The following is a 13,852-nucleotide window of genomic DNA, read 5'->3' as shown; positions in this document are numbered from 1 at the left end:
GTAATGAATCAACGCTGGCAACTTTTTTTTTTGAATCGAATGCATGCAACTTGCGGCGGCAGCAAGGCCCAAATCCATGCCGAGGCAAGGGCTGGGATGCAGGACAAACACCATCAGGCCGTATCGATTCCACCATGACTCGCTGACTCTAAACGATGGGAAAGAAGAGGTGCAGAGGAGGAAGGAAGGAAGCACAGCGTGGAGGGGAGGGGAAGCAGCGGAAGCGGCGCACCGGGAGGGATGGAGGTAGCGCAACAGGACGGCGCATCCGCCGCCAGGTCGCGCGAGGGGAAGGGAGGAGCGACGCTAGCTAGGGTTTATGTGGGAGCATCGGTTGAGGAGATCTGAGCCGTTCATTTCTGTCTCCCCGATCCTACGGTGATGAAACAGCCACCACGCTGGGACACGTGTACAGTTGGATCCCTGCCTCACCGAGATCGGATGGCACACGTGAATTTGGGCGTGCGTGTTATTTCACAAAATATGACGGGTTTTTTTGAAAAAACAGCTGACGTGGCGTGCCTAATTTCTCACCGATCCTATGACGTTTAAGTAAACCAATATTCGTTTTGGCTGTTTCAAATTTAACTAAGTTTGTATACAAATCTATACATATACCCCTAATTAAAAAATACGTAAGGCTTCCTCCTTTCTTTTTTTCATCCGTCCGTTCCGACTCCCTCCCACGCGCCGCCCACCTCTCCGCTTCCGCTTCCTCCCGCCTCCCTCACTCCCTCCGGCACACCTTCCTATCCGCCTCCCACCCTCCCTCCCGAAGCCCCCATCTCTCCCTCGCGATCCTCCTCCCTCCGCGGCTGCTCTCCTTCTTGGCGCCCCTCCTCCCAGCGCCTCTCTTCTTCCTTGCGCTCCCTCTCTTCCGCACGTTCAAGGAAAACGGAACCCCCTCGTTCAAAGACACGTTTTGATGCGCTCACCAGGCCGTGTCCATTACCAAAGCTCGCAGTTGTTGTTTCTCTCTATGTTGGGACCACGTCTGGTCGGTCGCGTTTCCGGTGTTTTAGTTTTCTTTTTTGCCAACTGTCACCATCTATGAATGAGTCACACAGTGCACGTTCAAAGAAACCGGAACCCCCTCGTTCGGGAACACGTTTTGTTGTACTCATCCGATCGTGTTCACCATCAGAGGTCGCCGTTGTCATTTCTCTCTCTCTCGGGACCATGTTGTCGCTGTTGTTCTGGTTTTCTTCGTTGCCAATGTCCACCATAACTGGATGAGTCCAATCATGGGACACATCCTACCACAGTTCTCACAGTCATTTGATCATCAAGGCATCCATGCCCATCTTGAGTATTATGAGAATATGGGTATATCAATATACAAATAGTGGTTTTTATACATCTTAATTATCATTAAAATTTCTAATCTATACTTAACCAAACAAAAAATTTATCCGTAGTGACGCACATGTATTTTACTAGTATAGTATAATATTTATAATATTAAATTAGTTTTATTAACTCGATAATTGAATATATTTTCATGATATATTTATCTTGTGTTCAAAATGTTATTTTTTCTATATAAATTTAATTAAATTTAAAGCAGTTTGACTATAAATAAAAACGACTTGAAATCTGAAACGGAGGAGTATCATTAGCTGCTCTAGTGACACTGCTTTTTTTTTAAAGAGAGGAATGACAGATTGACAGTGCTGTTAAGTGAAAATTTTTAGTTTGGCGATAGTAACGAGGGGAGGAGGGTGGTATCGTGTAGGAGGATCCGCCATTGGATATTCCCCTGTTCTCCCGTCTCTACGAATTTACCAAAACACCCCCCGGAAGTTCAAGAAATCACCAGAGGAAACGGATTAGTGCGTGCGCACGTGGCGTGACGTGACTGGCCCCGTGATATCACTCACATACACGCTGGCCAGGTTGGGCTCAATACTCTCATGGGCTTCTTTTGCACTCTCGGCTAGGCCCGCATAAGCATATATTAATGGGCTTATCTTGGGGAGGCTTTGCTACCGAAATGAAATCTCATGGGCCTTTTAGTTCTTTTCCATCGAGTATGTATCGATTCTTGGAAAAAGTCCACTTTGACTCCCTTAATTGTACGCCGAATCTAATTCGTACCCCTCAACCAGAAAACCGGAGAGAACGACTCCCTAAACTATTGAGACCGGTACAATTTGACTCCCTTAGCGGTATTGGAGGGCGGTTTTGTTGACATGGCGCTGACATGGCGGTGTTGATCCGGTCTTCGTCCCACGTGGCGCTTAAGTGGCATTAGAATTAAAAAAAATTATGGGACCCATATGTCATTCACACACAAAAAAAATATATTGTGAGACCCATTTACATGTGGGGCCCACGTATCATCCTCTACCTCCAACCCTTCTTCCTCCTCCCTTCCTCACCCATGGGCTGCGTCCACGGCCGCCCCTCCGCCCCCTCTCGCCGACCACCCCCAGCAGCCCGCGACCCCCCGCCCGTCGCCCCGAAGAAGCCGCCCGCCGTCGCCGAGAAGGCGGCCGAGGAGGAGGAGGAGAAGAAGACGCCGAAGCCGGCCAGGAGGGAGAGGCGTGCACGGTCGTCGCGGTCTGCCGCCGCTGAGGCGGCCTGCCTGGGGCTCAGGGAGCAGGTGGCGGCCGGCTGGCCCGTCCGGCTCTCCGCCGTCGTCGGCGAGGCCATCGACGGCTGGACTCCGCGCCGCGCCGACTCCTTCGAGAAGATCGACAAGGTACGTACTCCTGCCCTCCTCGAGATCCTCATCCTCCGCCGCCTCCACCACCCCAACGTCATCAAGCTCGAGGGCCTCGTCACCTCCCGCATGTCCTGCAGCCTCTACCTCGTCTTCGAGTACATGGAGCATGACCTCGTCGGCCTCGCCGCCAGCCCCGACATCAACTTCACCGAGCCACAGGTCTCCCCCCGGCCAAGATCTTTGTGCAGCCTCATGTTCTAGCACCATAACACGCAATGTCGTGAAATTGAGGTTTTCCATTACATGCTGACATGCAGGTTAAGTGTTTCCCCGACATGTCGTCTCCACGGCCGCAGCGGCCGGCAACTAGGGCCGCGCCCCCCGCCCGCACCGGCCGCCGCCACCTCGCCCCAGCCGCTCCCTCGTGCCTTCCTCGCTGCCGCGGCCTCCTCGCCCCACCGCGCCCCCGCGTCCCCGACATGTCGTCCCCACCGCCGATGTGGCCGGCAGCGACAGCCGCCCCCCACCCCGGCGCGCGACATCCCCGCCCGCACCGGCCGCCGCCGCCTCCCCCCAGCCGCTCCCTCATGCCTTCCTCGCCGCCGCGGCCTCCTCGCCCCACCTCGCCCCATCGCGCCCCCGCGTTCCCGAAGCCGGCACCGCCACCCCCGCCCTTCACCGCACTACCGTCTGATGGGGAAGAGAAAAAGGGAGAGAAAAGATAGAGAAGAAAAAGGGAGAGAAAAGATAGAGAAGGGAGAGGGAGGGAGGAGGAAGAAGGGTTGGAGAGAGAGGATGACATGTGGACCCCACATGTTAATGGGTCCCACAATATATTTTTTTATGTGAATGACAGATGGGTCCCACATATATTTTTTAAATTGTAATGCCACTTAAGCGCCACGTGGGACAAATACTGGGTCAGCGCCGCCACGTCAGCGCCACGTCAGCAAAACCGCCCTCCAATACTGCTGGGGAGTCAAATTGCACCGTTTTCAATAGTTCGGGGAGTCGTTCTATCCGGTTTTCTAGTTGAGGGGTACGAATTAGATTCGGTGTACAATTAAGGGAGTCAAAGTGGACATTTTCCTCGATTCTTCTAGTATAACATTATTATTATTTTTGTTTTCGCGGGCAAATAAATGTGAATCACTCTAATTTTGATAGTCATAGTTTGCTATATTTTGAAATAGATGAAGTATAATAGAGCTTCCACACGCTAGTACGCACCGCGTGTGTAGATATATTGGTTTAGTTTTTTTTTTTATTTCAAGCAGCCTACATACTCCCTCCCTCTAGTTTCTAATGTATGATTTCATTGATTTTGGAATATATGTTTGACCGCTAGTCTTATCCACAAGCTTAAGTAAATATGAGAAAAAATAATTAATGTTTAAAGTACCTTCGATGATAAAACAAAATAAATGGTACTACATTACACATTTTTTAGTAAGACAAAACTTGGGGGGGGGTATTTTATTTATTTTAGGTTTAGCATGCATGCAAAATGTTTGTCCAAGTTCATTTTTTTGAAATGAAAGGTTCCTAGCACATCATCATCTTCATGTACATGTACAGCCAACACCAGCAGTCCAGCACTATCTGTGGATAGCATTGTCTGGCCTGTCTATCCAAAGTGTCCAATTGTATGCCCTCTAGGCTCTAGCTAAGCAGGCTGGCAACAATCACCATAACCAACAACAAAAACATTCAGACGACCCATCAAATCCAACTTGTACATCCATCCATCCACTCCAATGATCCAATCCAAACAGCTCTGCAACAAATAGCTGCTGGTGGTGTTGTACTATGAAGATAGTCATATGCATGGTGATGGCACTATATCCTCTTGTTCCCCACCAAGGCAAAACTCTGTGTGTGTTACAGTAGTGGTTCATGCTCATCTTCAATTCAGCTTTCAAGCCCGGCCGGCTTTTCTCCTGTTTGTCAAGTTACAACATATGCACCTCACTTCAACAAAGGCCGAGTTTAGTTCCAAATTTTTTCTTTAAACTTTCAACTTTTTCATCACATCAAAACTTTTCTACACACATAAACTTCTAACTTTTCCATCACATCGTTCCAATTTCAACCAAACATCCAATTTTAGCGTGAACTAAACACACCCAAAGACTATAAAAAAGTCGGACGACTTATAATATAAACGGATAGAGTAAATATGTTAGAGTCGGTGCACACCGATTCTACACACGCTCATGGGTTCTTCGGATTGGAGGAAATTTGGAGCGATTCTGGAGGAGAGGAACCGAACTAACACAGACTTCTTTTCAGCAACTTCAAACGACAACTTTATGTTAGCACGATTTCTGAATTGGTAAACGTCACGTTTCTTTAAAAATTCAAATAATTTTTTTTTCAAAATTATAATAGTTAATACTACTTAATTAATCATGTGCTAATGAGTTTTATTTTACGTGTGATTAAAAGTTTTCTCCCAACCATACAAAACCAGTGTGGCCTAAATCATATGAAAATCCTGTAAAATTCCTATTTGAGCCATTTAAAGCACCAGGGATTAAAAAAATCATGAACTTAGTAAAACTACAATCGAGAGCTCTCAAATGTTTCTGACTAAATGTCTTTTTTTTTCTATGCTGTTTAATTTAGTTTTGGACTCCTCGTCATATCCCAAGTTCCCAACTTGTTATTAAGTAAAAACTGGAACCAAATTCCATTATTAAAAAACTCTGAAATGTACGTTCACAGTTGTACATATAGGCTGTGTTTAGTTCAGCGCAAAGTTTAGATTCTGGTTAAAATTGGAGATGATGTGACTGAAAAGTTGTGTGTGTATGACAGGTTGATGTGATGGAAAAGGACTGAAGTTTAGATTCAAATTTTGGATCTAAACACAGCCATATATGATTTCACCCATGCATTAAATATGATTCTCCTAGTATTTGTTGGAAATAGACGACGAAAGGTGCATAGATAGCAATTTTATTATTGTTCGGGACAGTACATGAGATCAGATGTAAGGTACAAATACTTGAAAAAAGGTTGCCTAACTGCCCCCAATGCGTCACATCCCGGTAAATGACTGGATCGTGATGCATGTTTCAATTACTAATTAATTAGCAAGTCTTTTGCTTTGAGAAATATCTAATTAGCAAATTATAGAATTTTCAATGCGTGCATGCATGTTTTGAGGACGAATGTGACATGTCTGACTTTTTAGTTTGCTCACGCGATCGAATACCACTTCTGAATTCTATGTTCAAATGTTTATTACTTGTCTGTTCTTTTGCTTAGTTATTTTCATATTTAGATGCAGGACAGCTAGCTTAATTCTATGCATTTTCTTTTTCAGCATATGTATGGATCAAAGACGATTATAGCTAACCACACCCAAATTGTTCCTAAAAAAATAAACCCCTAACATTTGTTCAATGAATCAATGGTGATGAGCAGAGGGACAAGCAATTTGCGAACATCGTAAAATACTTACAGAAGTGAACCCATGTGAATATTAGTATGTAGATGGACACTAAGAGATAAATGACTTGTTGTATCTTGTTTTTTAAAGAAACATAGTAAAAACGCAAGCGCTTACAATACATATACACTCATTCCTATGACTAAATATGATGACATATCTAATTGAGATAAACACTTTTTTCTTGAAACATACAAAGGCAAAAAGAACACAAATCAAAAGGCAACCTTTTCCTTTTTACTTTTGCTATGACTAAATGGGGGCTAAGATGTGGATGGAAGTAAAAAAGAGCATTGCAATTATGTGGACAGACTGAACTTGTGGCTAAGCTATAGCCGCTGCCGTGTGGGCCCAACGCAGATGATGATCATCCGTTGGACAATTGGGCATATACATGGATGAAGGTCTTGTCTCTCCTGTTGTCGTTGATATGTAAGATATGCACTTTGTGATATCTTCTTTAATTAATTAATCGTTTCAATCCTTACCTGAGGCTGAAGGACCTACAGCAACATCTTCATCATCTCGGCTCCACCAAGACAATTAATTAACTTATTTATTTTTCAGTTGAATCGCACACCTGATCCTATTGGATTATTTTATCTAAACTCTTGATTCATCGAGGGAGTAACTATATTTATGGCGCTATATTTTTCATCAAAAAATAGTCGGTATATATTTACATTATAAATCTCTAAATTACATATGTAATTTTAGTGTATTTACAATGCAAGTCCTAAAATTACATATGTAAGTCTCTAAATTACATATGTAAGTATAATGTAATTATAATATAAGTGCAATGTAATTTCTAATATTTTGCATTGAAAATTACATATATTGATTACTTATGTGAAAGAACGTGCCAACGAGCTACGGTCAAAGCAGTGTTCGAGCCAATCAAATGCAATTGATGAGACCAATGCCACCGAAAAAAGCGGCGCTCCAGCCAATCAAAGGCTTAGAAAAATTTCGACTGAGAATTGAGAAAAAATATGTTGTCAGATTTATAGCAATACCGTTCATTAATTAATTGCTCTACTAGTTTAATGAATGAATTAACAAATGATTGAAATGATTCACATTCGACCTCTACATGTGTCCAGGTATATAAACCAGGGTTTATTTATCTTTGGACGGAGGGGTAGTAGTACACCCAAGTTTTATTATAAAATATATATCTACCGAGTGATGAGATATATCCTAACTCATATGTAAAGATGACTAGTAAAATTCAAAAGTAAGATAATTTATAGATTCTAGCAAGTAAATTATGTACCTTGCCACACACAGGTATTTATATGGAGCGATGTCAATAGCTGGCTAGCTGCATGCCGGAATCATTGCTGGGCCAAAGTAAAACTCCATGGACCTGCGAGCATATATTTATGCAGGTTATAGCCGGTTAGATTGTAGAATTGTCATAGTTATTGTCTTGTCTCCCTGTACGATCCACTTGCTAATTGGCACAAATATATCCATGCATATATGCTACTAGCTGCATTTTTTTAATCTTAAGTTGTGTGTATGAAAATAATAACTAAAATATTCTCCATGGAAAATACAATTAAACATATTTACCGTATGGAAATCCATTAGTAGTAATTATTAATTTACTTCCTCCGTTTCACAATGTAAATCATTCTAGCATTTTCTATATTCATATTGATGTTAATGAATCTAGACATATATGAATATGAGAAATGCTAGAATGACTTACAGTGTGAAACGGATGGATACCATTTTGATCACATTAGAACGAACATATATATATATATATATATATATATATATATATATATATATATATATATATATATATATATATATATATATATATATATATATATATATATATATATATATATATATATATATATATATATATATATATATATATATATATATATATATATATATATATATATATATATTTGAACTCCTATCGTTTGCCCATCAACTTAATTATAAACCATAACAAAATTTTGAATTTTGAAACTTAATTGTAGAGCTTTTTTTTTTCATCGCAATTTAGTTTTCAGCGTTTGATTTTAAATTGCTAAGTACATATATATAAATATAAAAGTTTTAGTCACAAATTACATCTTTGCCTGATAAGGCGTTACAGCTCATAATTAATCAGCATATATAAACTAACCAATGACTATCTTGTCGCCCCATATTATCTGATTCAGTACATGTATATATCTATCCATATGTATATATGCATCCAATATATGGAACGTGGAAAGGGCAATTAATAAAGCAGAGAGACGACGGAATTAATCAGGTGATGGACTAATGATGACTAATAAATTAATCACCTTTAGCTTAGCTTAGCTAAGACAGATTGTAGTGCTAGGCTTGTGCTTACACAATCTTACTTAGGCCAAAAGAAACAATTAATTAATAGGAACCATTGTAACTTTGGCTGCTATATGTACGTAAGAAACTTATGTTATCTTAATACTCCCTACTGGATAGATTTAATTTGGTTGATATTGGCGCGTGTCATCTCCAAACGCCAACGCCGGCTGCTGCCTCACTCAGCTTGATGATGGCTGTCACCTCACCTTCTCTTCTCTTTTGATTTCAAACAGAGATAAAAAAACAACTAATTAATGATGAAAAAAAACATAAGCTCTTTTATATAGCCATCCAAAAAAAGTACATCTCTTGTTAACAAATAAGTATCCTCTTATAGCAGAATAAGCCACATAACGTTCGTCATACCCATCTTATATCGTCATACCGAACGTAGAAGTAGTAGGTTTGGGGCCTTTTTTTAATCGTTTTAAGACAATTTAATAACTAGACACTTATTTTTATTATTATTAGAACAAAGTAAAAGACCACACATGCACACATGTAGCTGGAGGGCATATGGTTTGTGTAATTCCTTGTGGGAAATGCTCAAATGATGAATAAACTTATACAATTCTTATCACACACCACATCAACGTGGAAAGTTAGAGCCAAAAATATGCCATTGATCTCCTTTGTCAAACAAGCTAGTCGTTAAGTTTTCTCTCCATGTATTATGCTACTTCTGTCGCACGAATATGACATCTTGTCTTTGTTAGAGGGAAACATTACTCGTAACACAATCATTATATTGAACAAAAGAAGAAACCATAAAAAGAAAAAAAAAGTATATTCCTGCCTATCCATCAAACACTTGCTAGCTTGCAAGAACAAAATAACACATCATCATGTCCATCTAAATGCATGCCAATCCATATATCCCTATGGCTACAGACAAGCATATGACATCCTTGGGGCTTTGCTACAATCTCAAGAAATTAAATGGGCACCAACTACTGTGTGTAGGTCACCATTGTGTGTACACTGGTGGTAGTGCTAGTTGACCTTTTGGGTACCCCTCCATCACACTTGCTGTTGTTGACACCTCTGCATGAGGAAAAATGGGTGGGGTACACGCCTTCGAGGACTTTAAGATTTCAGCAACACAAGAGGAGGAATTCTATGTGGTGGATGTGTCATCACTTTTAGTGGTCTATAATAATTTCTTCCCACCATGGGTAATACAAAAAATAAAAATAGCTAGCTTGGTTACGGATTTGCTCAAAATTAATTATGATGATGAACATTATGTGCATATTGTATTTTGTAAAGTAACAAGTTTATACTGAAGGTGAATATCAAGAAATACATCTTTTTTGGACGGAGGGAATACTATTTTTTTTCTCATAGCTGTGTGGCACAAGCAATGGTAGCCGAGTCAATTAAGCTAGGGTATGGTTGGATTTACCTCTTGATTCAAAAGAGGAGTCAACCATAGGATTTAATACCAACGTGTAAACTTAATTATGGCAAATATATATATATATATATATATATATATATATATATATATATATATATATATATATATATATATATATATATATATATATATATATGATACCTATATGGGACTCCATGGTGCCCGGACTCTAAGGTATAAAACACACAAATTCTCTCAAATTTTTAAAAAATTTTAAATTGTGAGTATATACCTAGGTATATGAATTTGATTCATACATATACCTAACAACAAAACAACTCAAACTCAACTTTATTTCACAATTCATTATTACATACCTAACGAATTATATGTTTGAATGTTATATACCTAGAACCAAAATCTAACAAAAAAAAGTTCAAACTCAGTTCAAACTTGTTTGAACTTGTTAGTAAAGAAGTTAATGTTCATATCTAAACATTTAAAAAAATTTCATACTCATTCAAATTTGGTATATACTCAATTTGAATCTTGGAGCCCATACTCCATGTAGCACCAGTTAATTTACCTATATATATATATATATATATATATATATATATATATATATATATATATATATATATATATATATATATATATATATATATATATATATATATATATATATATATATATATATATATATATATATATATATATATATATATATATATATATATATATATATATATATATATATATATATATATATATATATATATATATATATATATGTGGCTGGAGAGCACTATCAGTCTTAACGTTTGATCTAAGCTAATAAGCCATGGAAAATAAAGTAAGAAAAAAATGGATACAACTATTATATTTTTATTTTTAGCGACTTAAAAAGTAATGCTAAAAATAAATTTTTAAAAAAAATCTTACAATTAACTCTAAAATTATGTTTTAAAATTCAATTTTTTGTTACGACGACTGATAAGTCAATAAACAAAGAATAGAGTTGTATAATATTGGAAAGATAAAGGCTACACATTCTCCCGAACCATTGACATGTATACCATTGCAAGCAACAAGATTGGAATGGACCATTGGTACCACACATGCCATGAATCCCCTTTGGAAAGGAAACCAACTCCCTGGCTTGGAATTGCTTGTAGCCTTTGTGTGCAGGCAGGCATATTCTTGATATGGCCAGCTAGCTAGCTGGGCATAACCCAAGGGATGAAAAATTCTTCTGTGAAATGCACATGCATGGCTGCCATCTTGGCCATCGCATTTTCTTCCATGGACCAGTTTATTGGTGCATCAAGAATTTAACCTTACAGATCATCCCTGTCCTTTAATTCCTCATGTACCTATACTAACTACCTAGGAGTAGTGCTTGTTTACTGAAGGAAACTATTGGTACCATAAACTGTTTAATTATGAGAGATAATAGAGATAATACGTATGTAAAACACTATGACACGGATTATCTAATTTATTTCAGGGGTAAATTTTGTGGATGAAATAATCCATGGCAATAGTGTAGTGAAGCAGCTAAAAAGAACATAACCTATGTGTAGGATATTTGGGATTATTATTTACCTCTGCAACAAGGTTCTATATTGTGAAATGCCAAAGCTCCTAGCTAATTTTGTTTAAAAAGTAGTACTATATCTTTTGACTGATTTTTTTTTGAGTGGATTTGTATACATAATACATGTTGTACTGGTCCGAATTCAAAACAAGTAATCATTCCGTATGGTGAATCGATCGAGGTGTATGTCCAATTTAACACCTGTAATCACGACGTCATTAGTTTAATGGCTTGTCTAGATCACCATCAAGAGTAATCCACAAGCACAAACACACGCTTAGCTTTAAAATAATTGCCTGGACCTTTGGCTGGCTCTACTATTGCCGCTTTTTAGAGCTTTTTGACCAGGTGACCCACATAATCATAATAATTATGTGGTAGAGCCAGACTCCCAATTTGTCTCCTTCTAACCTCGATTTAATTTGTTTTGTTAATTAGCAAACATACATCCTTAGTTTGCATCGTATTGTATAAAATTCATGTGTGTTGCAAATTACTCACTCCTTTCACAAATATAAGAAAATTTTGGCTACTTACGTGGAAAATAGGAGTTGCACATATATTTTTGCCTTGAAAGAAATCAAAATGATTTTATACAACACAAGAGGCATAAAAGTTTAATTATTCAATGGTGTAATTAGTGAGGTTAGCTTAGCTAATTAAGGAAGAGATTAGCTTGCTGTTGTCCCTAATTGAGATGGTGCCCGCCGTTCAGTGCATTGTAAGGTAGATAGTTAAATAAAGGCTACAATCAAGAACGAACGCAGCAACCGGTGTACTCAACCCAGCGATTATCACTCCCCATCAACGATAGAAACATTTCCATTTCCTCTAAATCAATCACTCAATTTTCGGTCAAGATACCTTCATGTTGTTAAGCATTGGCAGAGCGAGAATTTTCGTCAAGGAATTCAGACTCTAAATTAGATTGCATGATTTTGAAAATAGTGATATTGATCAATAATTTATCAAACGAGTCTATAATATGGCATATATTTATGGAAGTTTAAATCTAATAATACAAACAACTTTTTAACTTTCTTGAACAGCTAGATTTCTTGTTTGTGTATAATTTGTATACATTTTTATAGTATTAAAATTATATATTTGGTATTGTGTAAAAAAATTGGGGTTGAGGCGTGTACCCATATATATATATATATAATATAGCTGCCTCTGCCATTTTTTTTCGAACGAGCAAAAGGATTGCATGTTAGTAACATATTAGAAGAGTAAATGTTTTGTTACACAACGCAATCAAGACAGGCTTTGCCAGTAGGGAGAAAACCTCTCTAACAACCAAATGCGAAAAGAAAAACAGAGAAAAGATTACTGTGAAAAGAAAAACAACTCCAACAAACAAGAACCTCTGCCACTGATTTTAAGTAGTTTTACCGGGCAGTCAAGTGGACGCAGATTCCGTGACATTCTCGGTGACATTGAGTCACTGACATGTGGGACCCACATGTGCCTGGTTCCATACGTCAGTGACTCAATGTCACCGAGAATGTCACGGGGGAATGTCACCGAATCCTAATCCCAAGTGGACACATCCAGTCTATATGATAGTGAATCTATATCATGCATAACAACAGATTTGATGAAACTATTTGTTTGGTGGGTGCAAGTCTCACGAATGTATATAAGAGTCGTCTTTAAGAATCTTTAATTATCTTTTTTATCGTAATAAAATTTGTTGAAAGTATAGCCATAATAAGTACCATTAATTATTTCTTGGCATTATTTTATATTTTTGAGTTAAATTCCAAGTATAAAACCATGTACTTATCAACAAAATGAGCATTGAATATTGCTACTCTGCTTTGCGTTGCTACATTCCAGAGCAGTTCTGCTGGAATATGTGTCCTTTTTTTTTTTACAAACTACACATGTGCCGTATAACTGCTTCCTGAAACCGACTATTTTTAATATGAAAAGAGGAGGGAGAAAGTGAATTATTTGTTTCATTTAATTTGCTGTTATACCATATTAGTGTATGATCATGTGTAACACAAATTGGTGGTTACAACGAATACACCAGCCGAAAGGAAATTACTATATTGATGGACCATTTTCAGAGATGAAGTTATAGAAAACAAAAAAAAAATCCACATTATCTTACCTTGAGCGTGTGTAACATTTCAGATAAGTATTTTAATCTCGCCTCATTAAGTATTTCCTTTCTTTGCATTTTACCGCCTTGCTATTTTTAAACTCAATAAAAAAAATACAAATCCATAAAAAGCACCCATTATACATACACAACACCAAACAGATTAAAATTATCTCGGTTTCTATTAGCATGTTTTTCAAATTACTAAACAGTATATTCGGTGCGAAAACTTTATATATATAAGTTGCTTTAAAATATCATATATATATATATTAAGTTTGTAATAA

The 13,852-nt window shown here is 38.2% G+C and overlaps 1 protein-coding gene across 2 annotated transcripts; it reads left to right on the top strand.

Annotated features, from left to right (window-relative positions):
• The first annotated feature begins 2,312 nt into the window (after positions 1-2,312).
• LOC107279713 (probable serine/threonine-protein kinase At1g54610) lies at positions 2,313-4,059 on the top strand. Of its 2 annotated transcripts, XM_066306129.1 has the most exons (3): positions 2,313-2,887; positions 2,986-3,257; positions 3,868-4,059. In XM_066306129.1, the coding sequence occupies exons 1-3, from the start codon at positions 2,324-2,326 to the stop codon at positions 3,965-3,967; spliced, it is 936 nt and encodes a 311-aa protein (XP_066162226.1). In that variant the 5' UTR covers positions 2,313-2,323; the 3' UTR covers positions 3,968-4,059. The 2 variants fall into 2 exon arrangements, with proteins under 2 accessions (XP_066162226.1, XP_015619432.2); XM_015763946.3 differs by lacking the exon at positions 3,868-4,059 and having other exon boundaries at positions 2,986-3,582.
• Positions 4,060-13,852: the final 9,793 nt, after the last annotated feature.

The sequence above is a fragment of the Oryza sativa genome, chromosome 12, assembly GCF_034140825.1.
Source record: "Oryza sativa Japonica Group chromosome 12, ASM3414082v1".
Taxonomy (NCBI): domain Eukaryota; kingdom Viridiplantae; phylum Streptophyta; class Magnoliopsida; order Poales; family Poaceae; genus Oryza; species Oryza sativa.
This window is presented reverse-complemented; position numbering and strand designations above follow the sequence as displayed.